This window comes from Acanthopagrus latus, chromosome 6 (assembly GCF_904848185.1).
Source record: "Acanthopagrus latus isolate v.2019 chromosome 6, fAcaLat1.1, whole genome shotgun sequence".
Classification (NCBI taxonomy): domain Eukaryota; kingdom Metazoa; phylum Chordata; class Actinopteri; order Spariformes; family Sparidae; genus Acanthopagrus; species Acanthopagrus latus.
The window spans coordinates 8,805,111-8,830,334 of NC_051044.1; the positions used below are offsets into that span (position 1 = coordinate 8,805,111).

General features: G+C 42.5%; 2 protein-coding genes across 6 annotated transcripts in view; both read right to left on the reverse strand.

Moving 5' to 3' along the window:
• The window catches only part of LOC119021502 (potassium voltage-gated channel subfamily A member 2), a 78,291-nt gene that overhangs the window by 8,164 nt on the left and 44,903 nt on the right, over positions 1 to 25,224 (reverse strand). The window contains exon 3 of one of the 4 annotated variants that reach the window (XR_005075616.1): positions 15,284 to 15,636. The exons of the other annotated variants lie outside the window; for them this stretch is intronic. The gene's annotated coding sequence lies outside the window, so the exon portion shown is untranslated. Of the gene's footprint in view, positions 1 to 15,283; positions 15,637 to 25,224 lie in introns of those variants that run through there. 4 annotated transcript variants of the gene reach the window in all.
• On the reverse strand, positions 9,787 to 12,206 carry LOC119021501 (potassium voltage-gated channel subfamily A member 3-like). 2 transcript variants are annotated; one of them, XM_037101826.1, is made up of 2 exons: positions 10,765 to 12,206; positions 10,471 to 10,664 (listed from the first exon to the last, which is right to left on the reverse strand). In XM_037101826.1, exons 1-2 carry the CDS (start codon positions 11,993 to 11,995, stop codon positions 10,591 to 10,593), a joined length of 1,305 nt encoding a protein of 434 aa, XP_036957721.1. In that variant the 5' UTR covers positions 11,996 to 12,206; the 3' UTR covers positions 10,471 to 10,590. The 2 variants fall into 2 exon arrangements, with proteins under 2 accessions (XP_036957720.1, XP_036957721.1); XM_037101825.1 differs by having other exon boundaries at positions 9,787 to 12,206.

The window sequence follows — 25,224 nt, forward strand, 5'->3', positions numbered from 1 at the left end:
AGCCCGTGACATGTACGTATGGAGGTATCTGTGATTTGTGAAATGTAGATTGTGAACATTTTATCCTGGCGACTGGGTCGATACATTTGATTCCCCAGCTGTCAGTTCAGCCTGGTCCCTTGGGTGCATTGCTCTTTAAACACCGGAGGTCTTCTGTACCTCCTTGATACTGCATTGCAGCAGCCACAGGTTTTCAGGCTCACACACACAGGCTGCAAACTAAAGGTCCAAATTCTGACATGATTCGACTTCAGGACTCTTCCTGCTACTGGCTAGTTCTGCACAACACAATGAGACGCAGAGATGAGCTCTGGTTATTAGGTTCACGCTTTCATTTGTTGCTGCATTGAAATAGATTTTCTGCTTGTGGATATGATGATGAAACTCTCTCCGGTGTATAGTTCCTCATAAGTGAATTCTCTCATGCAAACTCATATCGGATGAGAATCGTATGGTAAAATAAAGTCATCCTATGCTTTCTGACATTATACATTTTGTTTTTTTTCTTCCCATTCCTCGGGGTATCTAGCAATCCCACAACCTTGCTGCTGAACATTTGTTTTCCCCCAATGCATCGCCACTGAAACTCAATTTATTTAACCCTCTGGGAGATGAGTCAGTCGAGTATCAGTGCTCAGGAGAGGGAAACTCAGGTGCCCTGCAAAAGAGGCCAGCTTATCCAGACAGCTACAGAGAAAGTGGAGGCATTAGATGAAAAGAGCGGCTGCACACATGTTTAACAATGCAGCTCCCTCTGTCCTCCTCTGTGTCCCCTGGAGCTGACAGTACATCTGTCAGAGACAGAAAGAGGTGGAGATGCAGAAGGGCGGGACAGGGAAGAGAGAGCATTGTGCAAACAGAGAGGGAGGAGAGGGGAAGGAGAACGAGTCGTGCTCGTCAGATTAAGGCCCAGCAGGATGAGGGCAGACGCTGGAAAAGAGCCAGACACCGGGTGAGACACAAGGACACTGGTCCACTGCGGTACACTGCCAAGCCGCATCTGACTGAGCCTCACAGAAATCTGCACACACGAGCTCGCCGTCTGAACTTGGATCTGCAGACATTTTCCACATGATAACCGCGTCTCTGCCGCACTGACTCATGCTGCTGATCTGCAAGTCCAAAGTTAGAAGCATGCACACTTTACTGTACGGCTTCACCCAATTCATCGAGCCGCCCTGATGCTGAGGAGAAAGGACTGTGAGTCAGTGAGCGTGTGAGTCAGTGTCACTGTTGCAGGGATCCCCTTCTGCTGCATGCGATACACAATGTGTCTGTATGAGTGACTGAAATTCAAGTCAAGGTAAGTGCTCGCTGCAGGAACACTCGGCTATATTACACCAAGGTCACGCTAGCAATGAGACACTTTCTGTACAAGGGGGGAGACAGCAAGAATAAATGTGTCTATGTGTCTGTGACAATGAGCTCTGTCAAGGGGAAGAGGTTTGACTTTATGCATTGTGTGCAGCAGTGACTTATTGCAGCACGTCACTCCACCCCTGAATATCTTAGCAAAAAAAAAAAAAAAGCCTGTGTTTTGGGGGGAATGTGCGCGACATCGTTCAAACACACCACACATATCCAGGTCTGCCTCGATAGCGTTGGAGAAAGAACAGGCTGCAGTGTTTGTTCGCTGCAGAGCAGATGCACATTGTGGGACTTGTGGGATTTACAGTGACAGCTACTGTGTCACTCTGACGATGCAGCCCTCTTGTTTTTTGTTTGCCAGCGACTCAAGGAACCAAAATATCTGCCTCAGCGTCGTGCAGGCAGTCTGATGAGCTGTCGACACCTGAGGGGATGAGCCAGGGTCACAAAATAAAAAATTAATTAAAAAAAACTTCTCACACATCTGAATGTCCTCATCAATATTAATCTTCTACAGAGGTTTCAGATAAACAGACTCCTGGAAAGTGCCTTAAAGCACCGGGGCATCGACAGAAATTGTCCAAAGTCAGCATTGCCACTGTAGTTGGGCGCATTTGCTCAGCCTCATTCAGTTGCCACGGAGACCATCTCTAGGGGCAGCAGTGGGAGGAGGCTGGGCAGTGACATCACGCCTTCAGCGTCTCTGATGCCGCTGGGATAATTCAGGTAAAGTTAGAGCACGATGACAAAGCACTTTTGGTTTTCCTGCAGTCAGCTGTGTTACTTGATGATGAATTAGTGATTAGCAGAAGTGTGATATGTGTATTATTTTCTCCTTGTGACACGATCTGCAACATATGGTGCTGCTCTCTGCTTAGAGCTGATTTAGCTTTAGTTCGACCTCCTTTTTGGGGCGTGGGTGGGTGGGGGGGATGTATGCTTTCTCTGACACACTCTCTGGGCTTCCTTTCCTTTGTCTCATGAAAGCCAGTCTTGATGCAGCGGAGTGAACTTTATGAATAGCCCCCAGAGTGCCATTACATGCTCTCCAAAGAGCAGATGGATGGACGGCACCCTGAGAAATAACGGAAATATGTCTCATGGTTTTTTTTTTTTTTCTATTTCTGGCAGCACTGAGTTACAGTTTTAGGGCAAATACTGTACCACATAAAAATATCATCAGCGCAGGAGCTGTGCCGTGAATAATTGCACCGGATGCAGCCTCTGCCTCCCTCCGCCTCCCCTCTCCTCCTCCTCCTCCTCACCGACGTGACATGAACATGAGGTAAAGTTCAAGCGTGACATGCGGCGCCTCTCCTGGCAGACACTCCCTGTGCTGCCGTGCTGGGCATCATCAGAGGTAGCACGCTGCTGCGAGGCATCATTCCTCTCATGTGGAGACTGGTGGCATGAGGAGGACAGCAAGAGGGGAGGGGAAGCCCGGGGACCCTCTACCCCGCCACCTCCACGGAGCATGATCCAGATCTCCCATCCTCACGTCTGCCCGGAGCAGCGGTGGCAGGGAGAGAGAGAACCAGCTGTGGAGCTGCGCTGGAGTTTCCTGCATCTGTGTGTGGTTTTTGTGTATCATGCATGCGAGCTCATGAATGTGAGTGTATTCACTCTGACTTCGAGTGTGTGCACGTCCTCTCCGGTCGTCTCTGTTTTCTAATGACCAGGCTCTCACAGCAGAATGCATTCAGGCGTACCAGCTGTGACCATCTTACAGCTGTGCAGCACTCGAGCAGACACACACACACACACACACACACACTGAGACGATTAGACACGTCGACGCGTTTTAAAACTAGCAGACACACCTATTAAAGTCATGTTTGCATCCTGCTTTAATTATCTTTTCTGTAATGACTATTTCATGACCTGTGTGAGTTCAGTTCCTGGGTTTCGGTAATGCACGCCTGATTTTGAGGACTTTAAACTCTTTGTTTGGTTATTGTATCTGTCCACATATTTTGTGTTCCTTGTGCCAGAAGTGCACAATCTGATGATGTCATGTTAGCGTTGGTGGACAATCATGATTAAACGTTGTTCCAGGACCAACGTGTCAAATCACCAATCAGATTTTTGTAATGTTATAGCTTAGCAACTTGGAAAATTCAGACATGGGAGAAGTTATCATCTCTAACATGTGGTTAACATAATGAAAGGGTCAATATCACCCATTTACAGTTACTGCATTTAAGAGACACTTATGTCCAAAGCGACTTACAGTAATTCATACATACACTCATACACTGATGGCCGTGGCTGCCATGCAAGGTGCTGTCCAGCACATCAGGAGCAGTTATGGGGCTCAGCATCTTGCCCAAGGACACTACAACATACAGACCAGGGGAATCGAACCAGCAGATCCAATAATAAGATGCTGGCTCCACCCCTGAGCCACAGCCGCCCCCCCACACCATCTTTTCCTAAACTTAACAAAAAAGTCACAAAGATGGAATAATGAATGAACAGTATAAGAATATATTAGAATTAGGATGCAAACCCCAATCTTTTTAATCAAAAACCTCATAGTGATCCTATTCAGCCAAAACGGCTCACTCCAGGTGTGGACCATCTCTTTTTGGTCCTGGAGCAAAATTAATATCGATGTTGTAGGAACAAAGACAACGCTGCGATAAATTGCCTCAAATAAAATGAACTTTTGTCACATCGAATAGCTTTAAAATGTAACAAAAGAAGCTAATATTATAAGAGGTTTAGACAGATTAACACTTCTTACTATTCTGTGAGAATTATTTAAGGATTTAAGAGAAATTCTCATGGAAAAAAAAAGTAGAAAGTACAGCATATATCCTGGGTTAATCCGTCTCCCCAATCCCTAGAATCTTCCCTATTTATGTGAGTAAAGAAGTCAGTGTGCAGTAGTAGCTGCAAAATATGCTGGCTACTGTCTGGACTGAATGTTTTATACGTGATTAAGAGTGTGTATGTTTCAAATGTGTTTCGTGACTTGTGGTTATCTATTTAGATTTCTTGTGTATGAGTGAATAATGTGGAATTTTGGTTTGTCAGTTATCAAACTTTAACAATCATTCACCAATAAAGCTTATTGGAAACTTAACTTCTCAAGACAAGCAGGTGCACAGGAACTTTATCTTCATTAAATTGTCTGAAACTGGCATATTCTTGATTAAGGTCAAGAACTAACCAACCAAGATGAGACAATTTACATGCTGCATTAACTTTTGGCCACTTGGCAGCAAAGGAGCAAACTGAAAAAGCAACAATTATTATCATCATCATCATCATCAGATAATTGGTTCATCTGATATCATCATATTGCTGACAATGTGTTGTACATAACCCTAACCCAGGAGCACAGGGTTCATATACTGATTGAATCATATGGTTTAGGCAAAATACTTTGAACTTTGAAAGGATAAGTTCTCGCATGTCTGGATTTTTTCCAGTCTTCACAGTTGCAAAGCTATGATGTTACACAAAAAAAAAGAAAAAAAAGAAAGATTTGTCAGTTGCAACAATGACCCTCTTAGTACTGAGGGCAGTCCTAAGTACGATGTTCCAGGAACAACACCAACATGCTGATATCATATCACGCTTAAGTTGGTATACATGTCAGCAAAACGGTTAACCTGTTTACACAGCAAGAAGAAACTGAGCAGCATCTACATGAGTCAGGTGTTGTGATGAATCCATCATTCGCTCTCCTTTCGCTCTGTTCTCATCTTTTTGCCGCTTAACGCCGCAGCGTGTTCACCAGCATGATGCTAACCTTCGTCTCTGCTGCTTGATTCTGAGTAGGTAGGTCAACCTCCAGAACAACTGCCTGCTGTGCATGGAAATATAATGAAGAGCAGAGCTTGTGGGACAGAAAAGACCATGAGCTGAGAGGTGCAAAAAAAATAAAAAAATGCAGTAATCAGAGCTGAGAGATGAACGTTACACATAAACATCTGGCCCATTTTTGAGCCGGATATATGGATTCATGCTGGCTTTTGATACTTCTACAAGGAACAAACAACTCATGAAGAGTGTTTTTCATCACAGTCGGTCCTGCAAGGTCCTGATTCTTTAATAAATATGGCATCACGTCTTGTAATTAATCCCGTCTAATAAGCTTCCTGCATTCCTGATAGGGCGAGTAAATACAGACGACTGATCTTCTATTAATTTAAATGCTGCAAAAGCAGCTTTAATCTCCTCATGAGGCCACAGCGTCTCAGCCTATTCTTGCCTCTCCACAAACCGGAACAAGACAGGCTGAACTGCAGGTGTCCCTCGCCAGCAGTGAAGAGGATGATTAACAGCGCCGGGTAACTCGCAGGCACGTTTTCATTTCCCCCTGGTTAAAAATACATTGAAGGAGGACTTGTGTTCCAGTCCAGAGGAGACAGAGGGAACAAAACCAGTCAGCAGTTCTGAGGCAGAGCACCTGGAGCTGTTGGCTGCATGCTCTCAGGCCCGTAAGGAGTGAGGTCATCTTCACTCAGCTGCGTGAAAATGATCATTCAGCAAAGAAGGGTCACAATGAAGGAAGGGTTAAATCAGCACTTCACTTTAAAATGATCCTGTGTGGACGGTCATACTGTATATCTTAGCCTTCTGTTCCCTCCTCTAATGTTGTGTTTACCCTCCTTTGTGTTTTGTTAGGTCTCATGACACATTTGTAGAGGAAATGAGCTTTTTTCTGCACGTTTTCTGTCAAGTTTGACATTTAAATCACCATCATCAAGGGCAAGATAATGGACTTCACCAAACAAACGCTTTTCAAAATACCTGTGCAGCATTTTATGGATACAAGCGCCAGATTAAGGAAATCATGCAAAAAAAAAAAAAAAGGACAATCACTGGTTAAGCACCCTGTGAGTGTTTTGGGCTTTTTTTGTATTTGGGGACTTCACAGGGCTCTTATTAAGGCCTTGAGAAAACGTGAGTTTTCATGTGATCCTACAATAGCGTACAGCAAAGCAAATGTTTCATGTCCATTTTTGTGCTTCTTCAAAGTCATGCAAATTCTAAGGTGAGGTTTTTTTTAGCACTCTGGCTCACACACACACTGTTTTTCACTTTGTCTCCAGGGCCACAGAAGACTTATGGGTCAGACTAAAAGCCTCTATAGGTGGAGCTTTTTAAAGGTAGTCTCCTGACCGGTCACATGGCCAAATCTGAGACTATACACTGTGTAAAAATAGTAAGAATAACAGTATTTACTTTTTTCTTTACTCCTGACTTATATAGTTGAATAATGAAGTGGTAACTTTCCACTGTCACAAAAGGGACTTTGATGCCATTACACCTTATAACAATACAAATAGACTGATTTGGGACTAGAGAGGAGAAAATCCATCATGCAGTGGTGGAAAAAGCACTGAAATCTGTACTCAAGTACGTTAACAGATACATTACTGAAACATTTCTCAATTACGAGTGAAGCTATGTCAAAGGTTAGTGCTTTTTCAGCACGTTTGTTGGCAGGTTTCTGTTTCTCCAGATCTTCCATCTAAATTTATCCCACACTCCTGTGCTATACTGCACAGGGGTCAGCTCTCCAATCCTGGGCCTGCTGCAGAGTTTTGTGTTGTTTTGTCCATATGTCAGCGTTTTTAGTGGCCTGTATGTGACCAGAGAACCTCACTGGAGACTCAAATGCAGATGAAAAGTTTAGATAGGAATTCAATTTGTTCACAATTTCTATTTTAAATGTAATTAAGGAGATCACACGGTGTCATACATGCTTAAAATTACAGACTTGAAAAAATACTTGTAACAGTAAAATCACAGTTTTACCACAGTAATTTTAGTAGCTGTAATTACCCCCCACCCCGTTTGACCGTTTTACAGCTGAATCTGCAAATAACACATAACTTTAAACAGAAATGATCCAATCACAAAGTATCAGCTGATAAAACACTGAAAAGTGTTGTCAGAATGTTTTTGAGCTCTTAAAGATGAATCACAGAGCCGTATTACAAACCAGGCAGTCAGAACAAATTATAAAGGTACAATAATATATTCAGTCTTGAAGGCTTCAGGTCTCATAAGGGACTGAATATTATCAGGACACGTTCAACAGCAAACTCTCCCCCATCAGTAATGTCTGTGTTGATCCACATGAGGGCAGTGCTGAGCTGTGTTCAGAACGAACAGCACAGCTCAGCATGAACTCAAGAATGACTGAACCTACAGTTCAACAGCAATATGACATCATTTAAACTCCTTAATGTTGCAAAAAGTAGTTTATAATTACTTTGTTGATTTTGATTTAGCAAATGACAACGTGTGTGCTCATTTCAATTGGACCTTAGACCTAAAATTGTGATAGTTAATGAATCGTTTTGAGTTGTTTTACAAAGGAAATTCAAACCCAGGAGTTCTTTTTATTCCATAACTAAATAAACAAGCTGTTCTCAGAGGAAAATAAGGGCAACAGGACACTGTTTGAAGCTAATATGATGGCAGGGTCCGCCACAGACAGACAAAATAAAAACAGCATGAAATTGTGTTGGCCTTTAAGGTCAGTTTGTTTACTAAGCTAGTATGTAGAAGCTGTATTGGTGTTTATTTTACATATCAAACAGTGAAGTCAATGAGGATTGTTTTCTTCTGATCTTCCCCAAAACTACAAAGTACAACTTCAAAGCAAAAAAGCCCACATTTTTTCTGGGTCCAGTGTCTCAGATATGAAGGTTTCCCACGTTTCTCAGTTTTGAATCATACGTTAGTTTGGACTCTGGGGAGCTATAGCTGGCACTCTTCACTGTTTTATGACATTTCAAGATAAAATAAAATAGTAATTGAGAAAATAATCTACATTAAACAGAGTCATTATGTAGTTTTGGGGAAGCAATTTTAATCAGAAGACAAAGATCTTCATTGAGCGATCTTTTTTTAATGTCAAAACAAACTAAATAAAACAAACACTTTGTTTTCATGACTGAATAAATAAATTGACCTTAAAGAGGTCATATAATGCTAATCAGGTTTCAGGTTAACTGTTTTATTTGGGGGTCCTAGTAGAATTGGTTTACACACCAGTTTTCCAAAAACAGATTATTTTTCTCGTATGGTGCATTGCTGCAGTATTCGTTTACACAATGTGTCTTGAACTCTTTTAGCTACAGAGTGAGACACCTCTCCTCTGTTCAGTCTTTGGTAAGAGTTGCACATGCGCATTACTTAACAGGAAGGATGTAGCCAATCAGAGGCAGAGTAGGGCGGGTCATGCCGAGCCAGGTAGTGTGATCTAAAATAACTGCTTCAGCAGTAGCAACTGTATATCTGCCGCTGACTGGAGTGTATATATTTAATAATAAATGTATAAAAATGTATATTTATATAACACCTGTTACATAGTGATGCACATCATAAAAGTAATGGCTTGACTTCAAACCAGGTGTTTCAGACTGCAGGAGCAGTGTTTTCTGTAGGAGAAGGTAACTCCCTCTGGCATGGACTTAAGATTTTTTTCACTTTTACGTGCACAGAAATGCTACATAATGTAATAAAAGGGCAGGCAGAAACTCAAAAAGCGCAATATGACCTTTTAAAAGGAAAACACAATTTCATGATATTTACTTTAAAGCTAGAATGGTGGCAGGGTCCGCCAAATATAAACAAATAGTTTTCTGGGACCTTATTTTGGTTTGAGTTTGAATCTCTTCTACAAAAGTACATGGAGCCCCTTTAATTTCTCAGTAGGGTCTTTTGGGTTCCACTGTTTGTTTGCGGCACTGGCGCTCTGAGCCACTTTGTGCTGAAAGCAACACATGCGGGTGTCTGCTGGAGGGGATGAAAGGTATCTGACGTCAGGCCTAGTTGGCATGCCAACTCAAAGAAAAGGGGCTGACTTCTGAAAACCAGAGCGGCTCAGGCGGTCTTAGTGGAACAAAAGTGAGGCTGCGGCAGCTTTTCATTATTTTTAAAACCATATTTCTACGCGTCTGCCATCCAGCTGCCTGAAGATTAACTTTGCCTTGTGGACTAATAGTGCGGAGTGATATGAGTTTAACCACTTTTGAAGGATTGATTATTAAACTCATGGACATTTGTTAATATTAAAAACATGCAGCTGCAGTGTTGACCTCTCACCTTCTTCAGACACAAACAAACACACACACGCAGGTGAGGGTGGTTGGAAAGTCTTTGTGAGAAAGCAACACAATGCCATCGCAACATCTGAAGGGGGGTTACCGAGGAAACCACCGTCGTCATGGAGACTGCATCCGAGGGAAGCGGGAAGTGCTGGCAACGCTGTGCACGTGCTGCCCCCCTTTCCTCCTGTCGTCATCGAACCTCACACACACACACACACACACAATTATCACACGTTTCATGTCACACACACACAAACACACACACAATTAGTAAATGATGTGTGATGTTTAAGCCGAAGGTTATGATGCCATTTTTGTTTTTGTTGTATTTCCGTTTTATTTAATATAGGCTATATAGGCAGTTCTGAATAAAAATACAATTTTACGAAAAAAAAAAGCTCGACTCATAGGTTCATGATAAGCGTGTTCCATCTACACCACTCAGCGTGCTATTACCTGAATATTAATCTGAACAAGAACTCAGAGTCCAACATCTCGACAGGTTATGATATTGAATATAACCTAAAAACAGGCATTCGGCTATATAGATTACCATAGTCTATTCATTACATTACTGGACAATGAAACTGTTTTTTTTTTCTCTCCACGAAGCACAAAGACGTCGGCGGGTAGATGCAGTACAGTCGACTACGCTACACGTGTTTCCCAATCATCAACAACTTTCGCATTAAACATCAAGATATGTGGGCATCGAGTGGCGCTCCACCCTGCGAGAATGTCTGTTTTAACAAGCCAGGACTTTAAATGCAATTTTTTTTTCCTCATTAATACTTCTTCATCTCTGAGAAATACTCAAAACACACAGAGAACCAGAGTCACGTTCCCCTGTTGCGTCAGTGACTTGTTAAGACGGACATTTACGCAGCGCTCGTCCACGGATATGGACTGACACGTTTACGATTGGCTATATATCAAAAATAATATCATAGCTACTATGTCTTCATGCTCCACTCATGATCCGCTCTGGAGTTCATTTACACGTCCGTGAAGATCTTTTTGATGTTCACGCAGTTCTGGTTGTTCTCGGTGGTGAAGTTGGGCTGCTTGAACGCGCTGTTGATGCCCTCCTCGATCACCATGTACTCGGACTTGCTGAGGGACGAGGAGCTGCACGACCTCCTCAGCTCCTCCGAGGGGAGGTGCTCGCAGCTGCCCGTGTGCACGTACTGTGGGGTCTCCTCCCCGTCCGTCTCCCTGTGGTAGAAGTAGTTGAAATTGGACACAATCACTGGCACGGGTAAGGCAATGGTCAGCACGCCTGCTATTGCGCACAGCGACCCCACTATTTTCCCACCTATGGTCACCGGATGCATGTCTCCGTATCCGACCGTGGTCATGGTGACCACTGCCCACCAAAACGCATCTGGGATGCTGGTGAAACTGGACCGGGGGTCGTCCGCTTCTGCAAAGTAAACCGCGCTGGAGAAGAGAATAACTCCGATGAAAAGGAAAAATATGAGCAAGCCGAGCTCCCTCATGCTGGCCTTGAGGGTCTGTCCAAGTATCTGAAGTCCCTTTGAGTGTCGTGACAGCTTAAAAATGCGAAAGACCCTCACCAGCCTGATCACCCTCAGGATGGCGAGGGACATCGCCTGCTGGCTGCTGTTGGTCTCCCTCTCGGCCAGCTCGGTCCCCAAAGTGATAAAGTAGGGGATGATGGCGACGATGTCAATGATATTCATGATGTTTTTGGAGAAGGTAGTTTTGCTTGGACAGGCGAAGAACCTGACCAGCAGCTCGAAGGAGAACCAGATGATGCACAGAGTCTCTATGACAAAGAAGGGGTCTGTGAAGGGGCTGTGCGCATGTGGCGCGGTGCCGTTCACCGGCGGAGCCACTGTGGCTTCCCTGTCGTCCCGAAACTCGGGCAGAGTCTCCATGCAAAAAATAACAATAGAAATCAAAATAACAAGCACTGAGACGATGGCTATTCCCCTCGCCGGCCCGGAGCTCTCAGGGTACTCAAACAGAAGCCAAACCTGCTTCTGGAACTCATGTTTGGGCAGGATGCGCTCCTCTTCTTTTATAAACCCCTCATCATCGCGGAATTTCTCCATGGCCTCCTCTCCGAGTTGATAAAACCGGATCTCCTCGGAGAAAATATCAATGGGCACGTTAACGGGTCTCCGGATGCGCCCCCCTGACTGGTAGTAGTACAGGATGGCATCAAAGCTGGGTCTGTTCCTGTCAAAGAAGTACTCGTTCCTCAGTGGGTCAAAGTAGCGCATCCTTTTCCTCGGGTCCCCCAGCAGCGTCTCTGGGAACTGGTTGAAAGTTTTGAGCTGCGTCTCGAAGCGCAAGCCCGAGATGTTGATCACCACCCGCTCGCAGCATCCCTGGCGGCCGAGCTCGTATCGATCCACCGACAGGTGAGGCGCCGAGAGCACGGCGGACTCCTCCAGCATGTTTTCCACCGTCATGACGCCCTCCTGCACCTCGGCATAACCCCGGCTGTCAGTCGCGTTCCTGCCCCTTTGCCTGGCGGACGAGGGCTGCTGGTTCACACTGTAGGTCTGGTCATCCATACAGGTGGTTTTCGGTCTTGGGGGGCAGAGTGCGCCACGCCTCTCCCTGCCAAAGCCTACAGCTCTGGAGAGCTGAGGCCGACGCCACTCACATCTCTTCTAACCATCACCCCTCTGCGCGCATCCACGCGCTGAAGCGCTGCTCTCCCTTCTGCCTTTCTCGCTCTTTTTTTTTCTACAAACACGTCGACACCCGCCCACGGCGCGCATATGTCCGACATACGTCCACAACCCGCCCAGTCGGAAATTAACTTGACACTTAATGTCGAGCACAGACCTTTGTGGAACAAAAAAAAAAAAAACAAGAAAAAAAAAAAAAAAAAACACTTGAGGATAATGAACCCACACCTGTTAGATGATTTCTCTGAGAGTTTGCACAGATCTTAATGAAGCGCGGCCCCGATCCAAATCATATGGAGTTAACTTAAAGGGGCACTGTGTGGTTCTGGAGAAGAAATTCAATCTTAGAAAACAAACTCGGAAATGTCGTTTTATTCCACAAGTGGATAAACAAGCTGTTCTCAGAGGAAAATGAGGTTACCGGAACACTGTTTGGATCCAGAAAAGGTGGCGGGGTCCGCCACATATAAACAAAGTAAAACTGTATGAAATTGTGTTGTCCTTTAACATCAGTTTGTTTAGACATAAAATGGAGACCTTTCTCTTTTGATTACAATTTCTTTTCAAAAAATTCAAACTGCACATTTATGGATAAAAGACGAGAAGAACAGAAAACAAGACATCCAGGATCTTTAGTGTCTAAACGTCTGCAAAAAACACCTCTGTCACCAGTCATTGCTCCACTTTTCCCAACAGAAAATGAGCTGAAATAATCTTATTTCTGAGCTGCTGAGAAAGTCAACACGTTCTCTGTCCAAACAGGAGGAGCAAGCAACAGAACATGTAGTTGCAACCTCTTGGTTTTTGTTTTTCTTTTGTCGTTGCTCTCCATGGTGCTGAAAACAAGCGTGCACCAGTTTGTCAATCAACGCGCTCTCCCATTTCTTGCAAATGAGGATCTGCTGCTGCTGCTGCTCTTTGTTGTGTGCACACTTCATCGTGTGTGTGTTCGTCTGAAGATGCTCCTTAGCCGGATGTTGTTATCAGAACACAGAAGCCTCCGCGGGATCAGTCACCTCATTTCCACTCGACAAAAAAAAAAAAAAAAAAAAAAAGCCATGTGGTGACAGGATCGCCTCAAAGAAGCGTTTGCCTCTTCGAACAGCTGTGATTAATGACGAAAATGCAAAAACCAGTGTTGTTTCTAATTCATACTGACAGGCTTCATCAAAGGCGTCTGTCACCGTCCCTGGTTATAGGAGCAAGTGCACGAGGTTAATGAGTTCAAATGGGATTCAAAGCCTGATGCACAATCTGCTCTTTTTATATATATATATTTTTTCCCCATTGTGTCAGCCTGGGTTTTTAATTTCAACATGTCATAGCCAAAGGAAGAGCTGATCCCCTCTTTAGTCCATATATGGCGACATGTAGTACTCGACTATAAAACATACTCAGAAAATCCTCTTAAAGCGGATGACACTGATCTAACAGACTTATTGACCTCTTTTGCGCTGTCTGAAAAAAAATTAGTTCTAGGGCATGGGAAAACCTCCCGCTCTGTTTATAAACAGAAAGGCAGACTTCTGTAGTGGAATAAAAAAAAAGGAAGGAAAAGAAGAAGTAATGGATTTTGTAAGCCTGTGGTTAAAAATATCAAGACCGAAAAAAAGCAAATCCCACAACTTTACTTTCACTTAACTGCGTCATTACTAGCAGAGAAAAACCATTAAACTGGAATCAATTAGTTAAAAGCTGTGAGGATTATTTTCTTATTAAATCGAGTGTTAAATAGCTCTTTATTCCAGTAGTAACCACAAAAGAGGAAATAAATGGTTTCGCTTTCCCTGCTGACTTCATCCAATCAGGACAGGACAGAGATGTTTTGTATCTACACCAGCTACCAGTCACAGCCAAGACCCCAGGAAGAGCGCCAGGCATGGACTCATTTCTTTTGAATGAATGGTGGATGAATGTCCAGATTTAATGCAACATCCTTAGTTCCAGCGCTCCCATTGACTGCTTGTACATATAAAAATGCAGTTCATCAGATGTTCAGTTGATGCTGGCTCCATAAGCGAGTCAATCCCTGTAACAGCCCAACGTTTAAAAAGCCTAACAACAGAAACAAACATGATTTTAGTCTGGTACATGGCTACTGTACGGGGGTGGGGGATTTTTATATGACTCACTTGTTTAGATTATAATGAGGATTAAAGTTATGCATAATCTGCTGAGGAAGCTCTGGAGTGGGCAGAGCCTGGAGCTTCTGGTGGAATAAACACCAGAGTTGAGGAAAGACTCTTATAGAAAAGAAAGAGGCAAAGAGAGCTGCCTCCGTGGTGATGTAGAGACGAGGGAGGGGATTGCTAACTGTAACAAAAACAGGATGTTCGCTAAAACAAGGACAAAGCTTACAGCAGCTTTAAACAAAAGACCTGAAGGTACCACATATCGATCCAAGTAACAACCTCCGCTTCTGAAAAGTGAAGCCAAACAAAAACTGCAGTTCCTCAAATGGCCATCTGAAACGAGCCAATCTCTGTAACAGTTGCTGTGTTAAAATGGCAAACTTTAAAAAAATAAACATGTTAACAGAGTCCAGAGTTTCTGGAGGAATAAACACCAGACTAGAGGAGAGGATTTATCTTCACGCTCGCTTCTCAACCCGTCAGTCACAGAGGTGCTAAATTCCACTTAACTGCACTGTTATTCTTGAATTGGAGCATAATTGTACTTTAATTGTTCTTGTAAGATGAAAAGTTACTCTTCAATTAAAGATACTGTACATTTCTCTCACTATACATTGATCCGAGTGCTATTTACACTACTACAAATCAGCAAAGCTTAACAAAAACACATTTAGTTTTTATTATAATCGCCGTGTCGACTCCTCCTCAGGATGTCTCAGACTCTCAGGCATAATACTGAGGACAGGATTTCAGTGGCCCTGTCCCTGAGACTTAAGTGAAAACATCGACTAAATATATCTTGAATTACACAGTCAGGGAAGTATGACGCACACACACACACACAAACACACACACGAGAAAATGTGCTGAAACAAAATCTAACCTAAGACGTGCTGAATGCTGTTATCGCCACAGTGTTGACGACAGTGTTTTCATAATCACGCAGTTGTTCAGATTCATTAAAAAACACTGTGAAACTCAAAAAAAAGATGACTTTTTATGAACTTCAAAATGTTTACAGTTGACAGGTATACACACTGTACAGTTTATTCTGATGATCATTTATTTCAAAATGTTTTCTCTATGATTATTAAGTTGACAGAGGCGAGGTGTTGGGAGGGAGGACAGGGTGAAAAGTGTTTGCTGTGCGTCATTTAACAGGGACATGCTGTTATATCTGATTTAATGTCATTTGCAAACTGAGAATGAATATATTAATCATATAAAAAATGTTTATGACTTATTATCGCTGGGGTTAAATATGTGTGAGAGCCAGACATGTGACTCAAGTCCCTCGGCGCCAGTCTCAAGCGAAGCTCCAAGTCATTTTTTACCGAGCAAGACGAGTCACGTTTCCTCCCCACAGGATACTTCAGACTTATCTTCAGTCTTTATTAAGAGAAAACACAAGGTATTATTACCTGCCAGTTAATGCTGTCTGACAATTTATCCAGCTTGTTCAAAATGAACAATTAATCAAACAAAACATACATCTCTTTATAAAAGCTTATCTAATTCTCAGTTTCTTCGTAAAAGACTCCTTTCTTTTATAGTTTCAAACTATGAAATACTCACAGCCACACTGAAAAGCAAACTAAACTGAAAACATAAAGGCCAAGTCACAAGACTTTAACGGTGAAGTCTAAGTCGAGTCTCAAGTCATTCATTTTCTGTCAAGTCACATTGAAAGCCATCAGAAATACTCCTCAGTCATTTCGCCTTGCTGTGATAACTTCTCACTCCAGTTTTCAGTCAGTCTTGTTTCCACTTCGCAGCCCAGAGGTACCGTGACCTTTCCTTCCTCAACCAGGTCCGAGCTTCTTGTTATTTTCCACACACGATGAAACTCTACCTCTTCGTAGTCCTAAAGGTGAATACAAAGCTGCAATCCCTCAGCTGTGACGCACAATTAAAAAACAGTCTAGAGTGAAAAAGCACCGCAGTGTTCTTATACGACAGGGGACAGAGAACGATAGCAGATCATCCAGTTAAAACTGCTACCCCACTACATTTTGGAGACAAATATTGTGCTATCATAGTATGTAAAATACAGATGAATATTCTTCTTTTTCCTGCATTTTCATCTCAAACAAAGTGCCTGACCCTCATGGGTTGACAAGACAACCAAAAATACAGTTGCAGCTTTTGAAGACTTGATTACATTTGATTTCATCACAAAACTACAGATTAATTTGCAGCTTGCTTTTAATCAAAATACTCTTCCCTCTCTCCTGAGCTTGGCAAACAAAATGTGCTACAATAAAGCTTCTCTTAACCACCCTGCCAAAAGAAATCAGCATAAATTGGAGGACATATATTGAATATAAATAAAGTTGTTGTTTTTTCTATCTCGGTGCAGGACAGTAAATACAGGGAATGTTAATCTTAGGGTTAAAGACAGGACTGTCAATACCGACATCGACCGCGTGCTGCGTTCAATTTCAAGTGACTGACACTGTGCAGTGAAGTGGTCGCACACGCATAGATGCATGTTGCTCTACTCATATTCAAGTTGTCTGGTAAATTTTTCAGATGACGGTCGTTTTCTTTCCAATCGCTGTCAACACAACACGGCCAACACCTGCTCGTCCGCTCCCTCTGCATAAATCTGATAAAACGTCCTCTGCAGCGAGACAAATCATGCTGCTATTAACAACCTCCCAGTAGTTGCATCTCAGTAGGCACCCGGTAAGTTTTGTCTGGGTTCTTGGTCTCCATGGCAACAAAACATAAAGTGTTTTGTAAAAAGAGGAAAAAAAAAGGAGTTAAGTTGAAGAAGTTATATAATTTCCGGTCCAACTCGTGCAGGAGCGAGTCGACCAGAGACTATTTTTTTCACGTTCCCGCTGAGGAAACCAACACGTTACATATCGGGATGAGAAGCACGCTCGCTGAGGTTCTCTTTCTTGTGCCTGTCGACTACAAGGACGCTCAACAAAAAACACCAAAGAATGAGCTCAATTAAGGGACGGATATGAAGGTTTGGACCCAGGGCGGGAGAGACGCTTTCATTTAATAAGAAAACATTCATTATCACACCTCCAGCTCCTTCTTTGTGTATTCTATCCAAATCACTCTCCAGTTCAAACTTAATAGATGGAAATGAATTGCATTTTAATACCTCCGGGGTCGTGTCAGCGCCGTTTGTGCTTGTAAACACAGACTGATGGAATGAATCAGTCCCGGGTCCTGATTCTGTTTTGATTCGCGGCAGCTCAGATGAACCTCTGACTGGTACGAGGGTCAGGGATGATAATAATAATTGATGACTGGAGCTGCAGACGGAGTCTTCTACAGACGGCGAAAGTGCTTTCCCCCCCGATTACATTGTTCTGAGACTGAATGCCTCCTGTGGGTTGAACAGAGAGATAGAAAAATCCCAGCGCTGCCCCTGTTATAATGTAATTCCCATGCAGATACCATCACTGCGCTCGAGCCGGGGAATCAGACGTGACACCAAACCTATTGTTTACTGAAGAGTCGCCACACTACAGGTGATTTATAGCCTTTGCAAACACAAGCCAAAGACATTCCCATGAGACCGACCTTATTGTACACATCCCTACGTCCAATCTCACAAGCATTCATAAATGCTTAATAGAGTTTTTATTCCACAAGGTCCTGCAGTCCACTTTCTCACCCGCTCTGCTGGCTGCCTGCTGAGGATAAAGCAGCCCTATTATGTATCCAAACCTCTGGAGCTGAAGGCAGCTAAAGATAGACTTTTTATCGGTCTGGGAAGTTAAAAAATTACTTATTAACTCTGGCAGAAGCTTTAATTTTAAGCGACGTTACAAATGACATCGTGCGTCTGGGCTGAAGGGAGACGAGGGCAGTTGATATATAATAATCCCCTTTCCAAAAGATCCTAACTGCATTTTTCATTCTTGAACATCGTGCTGGAGCGGGAAAAAGAGGGCTGGTTTCCATCAAAAGTGACAATGCTTGGCCTGCTCTTTGAGCAGCGAGGAGCAAGGCTGTTTTCATTCTGTTTAGTCTGGCTTGTAGGCACACACACACACACACACACACACACACACACACACACACAGACTGACTGATCAATACAGGCAGAGAGAGGGGGACCAGCGTCTATCGATCGGTCATGCATTGGCTGTCGTCCCTGCCAGCGCAGGATCATTACACACTCACACTATCCGCTGCCACAGCTGCCATGAGTCAAGGTGAAGGCCAAGGTCATAAATAATGCAACAACACTTTTCTTGCCACTGTTCGAAGCAGCCGGGCGAGAGGTTAAACAGCCGCTGTAACCGCTGATTTCTCTTTCAGTCGATAGCTTGTAAAATACCGAAACTTTGCTGACGAATTCGATCCAATCAACCCAAGGCAATTAATAATCGCCTTCATCTAACCGTTTGTCCTGATAATCGATCCAAGCAGCCAGGCGAGGAGTTTAGGAGGAGTGTTGGAACTGCTGAATTCTCTTTAAGTCAATAGCTTGGAAATTACAGAACCGTGGTGGAAAGAAATCGGTTTAATCAACTCAAGGCAATTAATAAACAACAATCAATCTACTGGATAATAAAAAAGGTAACCACATCTCCTGCATACTGATCTGTTCTGCCAGATTACATGCGCTATTTGTGCACTGGCGACGTTGTTTGTTTTCCAGTGAAGAAGTTCCACCTTCCTCTGGAGAGTGTACACTCGCTATAAACCAAAACAAAGTGCAGGACTTTTGGGCTTCATCCAGTCAGGCATCAGGATAAAATGCTGGCAGTGAACATTTCTGCACACCACTGACATGTTCCCATTTGTATGTGTATATGAACCATATTGATATTTGCACAAAACATGTTGCATCACATTCACAATACATGTTTCTGACCTGGATATTGACCTCGGGACAGCTGTGTGGATATCGACGCAACGTCAGAATATATGTCACGTTGATGACACATCTGAGTCGCCTGTGTTGATAAGAGTTTGATTAAAAGACTGATCACTCTCAAGTTTCAGAAGGGCTGCACAGAATTAAATGATACAGACTCACCAGAGTCATTTGAAAATCATCACTTCATGGTGCACTTTGTGGCACTGAAGGAAAAAAAAAAAAAAAAATCAGAAGATCACCAAACTCAGGAATCAAGATTCAGAGTCATTCGGTTAGAGAAAACAAATATTAACACCAAATTTCATGCCAGTCCATCATAGTTGAGCTATTTCTGATCAACAGACCAGCAAAGCTCTGCAACATGTGTGGCTTTAAAAATAAAAAAAAAAAGAAAAAAAAGTGCTCTAGTTGCTCACAGCAAATAGTTGATGTAAAACAATGAATTGTTTCAGTCATATTGTATCCACTGTTGTAAATGAATAGTATATAAATATCATTTCTGGGTTGTTTAAGGGGGCTAAATCGTGGCTTAATGTTTATGGGTCACAGTATTTGTTCTGTTGATGCTAAGATTTCTGGATTTGACATGCTGTGTGCTTCAGTTACTTTCCCCACCAAGGAGATGCGAGCAGCTGCTGCCACAGCGATGCATAAAATAAGCGTGACACACATGGAGGGACGGCGAGGGAATTAAACTCAGAATCTCATCAACTTCTGTGCCTTAATGTTACGGTTGCGTCCCAAAAAACAAACACACAAAACAAACACAGACAGCACAGGCATGCCACTTAACAGCACATACTTAGGCTGCTATATATAGTGCGTAATTATGTTTGCATGTATCTCTCACACACACACACAGACACACACACACACACACACAGGCCAGACAATGCAAGAATTTCTAGGACAAGCCATTTCTGGCAGATGTAGACAGAGACCAAAAACCTTTGTACTGAAACGCAAATCCCATAACTGAATAATAAATTCTTATTAGCATCATCTGACCTTTAACAACACAGGCGGCATCAAATATGAATTTTTTTTCAGGGTCCTGTCAACTCAAGGTGGGTCCGAACTGGCATTTGAGGTATAAACACAGGCGAGGGGCGCACTCTCCTCGGGGGGAGTGCCAGGATGTGATGCACGTATCAGGAATTACAGCGCCACATGTGACGTGGTACATGTGTCGTTGTTATTCCGAACGGCATCCCTGCAGTGAAATGTGAAGGTCGTTGGCGAGGAGGAGGGCGTATGTTGGGAAAGTATCCAGCCTCCTGGATTAGAGATCCCTGGGGGGAGCGAGATCCCTGGACCCTGCATGACATGCTGTCACAGTATTAGATTGGTGGGGCTACGTGGAAAGACCCCCCCGAGCTTTGGAGCACTTCTTGATTTCTGACCTGAGGGTTTCCAGGAGCAGAGAGACCACATGATTGGACCTGGGTGCTAATAGAGTCCCCTTAATTGATTGAGTTCAGCTGTATATTTCATCTAAACGTTGATGGGGAGGAAGAGATGGTGTTGAATAAATCAAGAGAGGATTACAGGGCCTCTGGGATTCACTCCCGTACACATCTTGTTTATCTGCTGTGATTTTATCTGATCGAGAATTAGAATGAGATTTTTTAAAACCTGAATAACAATGAGCTTTAATCACCACATCCACAAAATCTATTCAGGGATTAATGACTCGTATATGGGGACGGGGACAATAAAAGATTTTATCCTGGATTGTGATTAAAAAAAACAAAGAGAAAAACGAGAATTTACATTGTTGGGATAATCATGAAAATCCTCCCATGAATGGTGTGAAAAAGCTCATTAATGTTCATCCAGAGATCGGTTTCCAGATTTCATGAAGTTAAACCGCACGTGTGTAAATACGACAGACTTCAAACTACAAAAAAAACAACAAGGAGATGATCGGTCACTACCATCAATTTGTTCTTTGACTGCTGAGGAAACTGTGATCAGGGCTGCAACTAAATTTTAATTAATATACAGTTATTTAAAAAAAAGTAATAATAAGTGTTACAGTGACAGAAACACATCACAGTTTCACAGTGTTTGTTCAACCAATAACGCACAACAAGTGAAAGCTTAAATTAATAAATTATCAAAAACAGATTACTTACTGTAAACTCACTAATCAGTTACATGACTCATAATTGACCCACGAAATGACTCCAGAATTGCAGAAAACACTCTCCAGGTAGTGCTAAACTATTAATCAAAATCATAATATGGCCAATAAGGTCGATACCCAAATCACAAGAAGCGGCCATTTTTTTCTGACAAATGTAAGATGTGTGACACAACAGCATTACGTGCTGCAGAGATGCCCTGGTCGACAATCTTGGGAATTACAGATGTCACGATATTGCGAGTTATTAAAAAAAAAACTAATTCTGATGTCAATTAATCTAAGACATAGGATACTATCGTCCTGTGAAGATCTAAGGCCTTGTAAATCTTTAGTTTCTTAAGTTCATCTGGCTGCCTTTTCATTAGTAATTGAGTGCAATTGTTCTTTTTGCATGGTAACAGAATCTCTCTCCACTTCTCCACTGTACGATCACATATGTAAGGTAATTTATTTGCAAAGAAAAATGGAAAGCACGCAAAATAGTTGGAAAGATTTCACTGCTAGCATATTTCTTTTCTTCAAATTTCTATATACTGTTACATTGTCATTTTGAATTCTTTCGTTCACAATAATCTTGTGGTGAAGGTCTGACATTGTAACAGCCCTACAACAGAAATGAGAAAACCCCAACAAATGTCTCATCATCATGATTTTAATTGTCTTTTCAGTGAAATTGAAAATCATGATGCAAGAAATGCTCCTTCCCACTAATCAACCATATTGAAATCATAATATCTGTCACAATAACAGCGAGACAGGTTTTGACATATGCAGTATGTAGTATTCGTTTGTCTTCAGGATTTCACTGCAGCTGTGGAGGAAAAATTAAACCAAATGTTTTTTTTTTCCTCCAACTTCTTTTCTCAAACACGACTCAGAAACAGCACCCCTGTTCTATCATCTCTGCAAATTATCAGGCTCGCACCTCCCTACAGTAGCCGGCGCGAGAGACATCTTTGAAGTGCGAACCACAGTTTGTAAGGAGCAGATGGGCTGACTAATGCAACTCCTGACTGGTGCTGCGTGCGTCTCACTGCCAGATCTCAGTGAGAGATGGCAGAGCGGCTCATTGGGGAATGTGACAGGCAGCAGAAGGAATCACCAGGATGGAGAGGAGCAAGAACTCATTTAAAAACTGGTTATCGCAATAAACACCAGGCATATGCTTATTTAATTCCAGTCTTCTCGGCCGCTGTTCACTTCTCTTGTTTTGCTGACAATCTGATGTTGTCACCGATTCACCGAATGCCTCCAAGTCTTGTCTTGTCATGTGATTCAGTCATTGAGGAGATATCTATTAAGATGTAGGAGGTTTTGCATGTTAACAGAGATGAAGAGAGTCTGACCGATGTGTTAGTTTAAGTCTTGGCATTGTCAGTGATGTTGATGGTTACACACTTACCGTGCTGGCGAACACTGTCAAACTGCCATTTATCTGGAAAATTATGCATTCTGGAGTAAAGTTCCCCCGGAGGCACACTGACCTTTCTAGGAAAGCTCTTGTGAAGAATACACAGTGTGTGTCAACTGTGAGGGATGTACACAAAGACATACATTATGTATCAAGGTCAGGCTTAAAAATATCTTGAAATCCGTCTTTAAATATGTTAGGATGGATTCTGCTGTAACTAGAAGTTTTGGGTGCTAAGTAGAGATTTATCCTCTTAAATACTAAATACTGCATCTACTTGTCATTTGGCTCACAGCCACACAGTTTAATTATAGTAGGCCTATTTTGTATATTGAACAATTCAACAGCGTTGGAAAAAGTGGCTAGTTTTGAAGATAAAAACTAATAAAAAACTAGATGTAAAAGTACTTGAAGGGGAGCGTCTGTTCGTGGCTAACCCAGCTAATTATGAACCATAGAGTCTACAGCTAAGCTAGCAGTGCTCCGGGGCTGTGCTCTGAGATAAACGCTAACACCAGCATGCTAACATTCACATAACAATATTGCTGATGTTTAGCATTAGATATGTTTTCCATGTTAACCTCCTCAGTTCTGCATGATGGCATGGCTTAAAGCTGTCGTAAAATATGGCCAGAATGTGAAGGTGGCGAGAAAAATTTAGAGGGCAGGATATCAGCAGAGTAACCAACAACTACTTTTCGCTGCTAGCTTTCCTTGGCTGCAGCGAGCCATCGGTGGGTAATGAGCCGTGAAGCCTGTGGCCTTAAGTTGAGTTTCTCTAAAAACTAATTTAAAAAAAAAGGAGTTTTCCTGCAGATGCAGTGAATTCAGGAGGTGTGCAGTTGTATTTTCCTGTAAATAAATGTGAGGATATTTCCTGTCTTGAAATGCTGTGAATTTATTTAGGAGCTTATGTTTCCCCCCGTCCATTTGTTCGTTGGTTGGTTTGTCAGATGGATTACACAAAAACTACTCAGACTTCTGTGAAACTTGGATTGAGGTTGGAACTTTACCTTTCAACTTTTGGTGTGGATCCAGGTAAAGGGATGGACTAGGAATTACTTTTCACTACTTTAACTGTGCAAGACAGGTTGTTTTTCAACATTTTCATTAATTTGTCAGAGAATATTGCATGGAACATGATGAAAATAAAACAATCTGGCATATTTAGGAAGCTATTATATCTATCCAAACAATATCTTTCAATACAAACTGCTCCTTTAATTACAGCATGTTAACATTGCAATTTAGCACATAACACTAAGTACAGCTGAGGCTGGTGGGGATGTCACTGATAAACTAAAGTTTTGGAGCATTTAGAATTTTGGCAATCGATCCAACAGTTGTGGAGACATTTAACTCAAATGTCACCCTCCTGGTGCCGCTAGAGAAAAAGTCAGAGGATCACTGAAGTCATTAGGATACATCATGTGTGACCGTGAGTGTGTGTACACAGTGTTGTGCCAATCCATCAAACAGATGTTGAGATATTTCATTGGACGACTGGCAGACTGAAAAATTCGATACTAACACAAAGCAGCCCTGCGTATCAATTTGCTACGATGCCCACAATAGTTTCACTCGCCCTGAGACGTTAAAGTGATAGATACCAAACTCATAAAGCCTCACAGTATATATTGCTCTTCTGGGCTGTTCAATATTTTGTGGTCCTTGTTTTGTTTTCACTGAATAGGAGGAGGAGGAAGAGGAGAAAAAAAGAGATGAAGTGAAAAAAAAACAGCTAAAGCAAGCGGTTCTCCGCCCTGTAGGTCCAGCTGCCCAACAATATTGTATTCCATACATTTCTCCAAGTGAAACTAGTATCGGCGTGCAGACAGATGGTGGCATCACTTTGATGGTATTTTGGCATGCTGGTGGTAACCATGACGACCACTGTAAAAAGGAAGGGTATCCCAGCGACTCGATGTAACGGGAATTTTGCTCCCCGTATTCCAAGGCTGTGAAATTAACACTTTGAGATTAAATTTTCACAGCATGCTGCCCACTACACACTGCTCTCTAAACAGCTGAACCCCCACATGTAAACACACACACACACACACAAACAAACACACACACACTAACATGCTTCTATAGAAACACACACACTGGTAGGAAGATATGCAAAGCAGGATTAAAGTTATCTTACTTACTTGGCTTTCATTTCCTGCCATGGGAGGGAAAGTCTAAACTCGATGCGAAAAACATACACAGCACACATGTACGCTAGCGTGCATGCAAATATGCAAAAATTATTTCACCTACATACTTTCACGCATGGAAAGACACACGCATGCAGAGCCGACACCAACAAAACCCCAAGTTTCACATAAATAAACAGGCGTTAATGATGTGCCCGGCCAAATGCTCGTCTGCAGCCTCAGGTAGAGTCTTATTATGTTCCTGCCACTTGTGATACACTGTCTGCGCATCAGCTGGATGACAGCGGCATCATTAACACTCTGCTTTAGATTGTAGGAAGGTTGTACGGATTACAGCACTCCTAATATATCACAAAGCCTGTCTAATCTTCTTTAATTTTAATTAATATTGGCTTTTCAG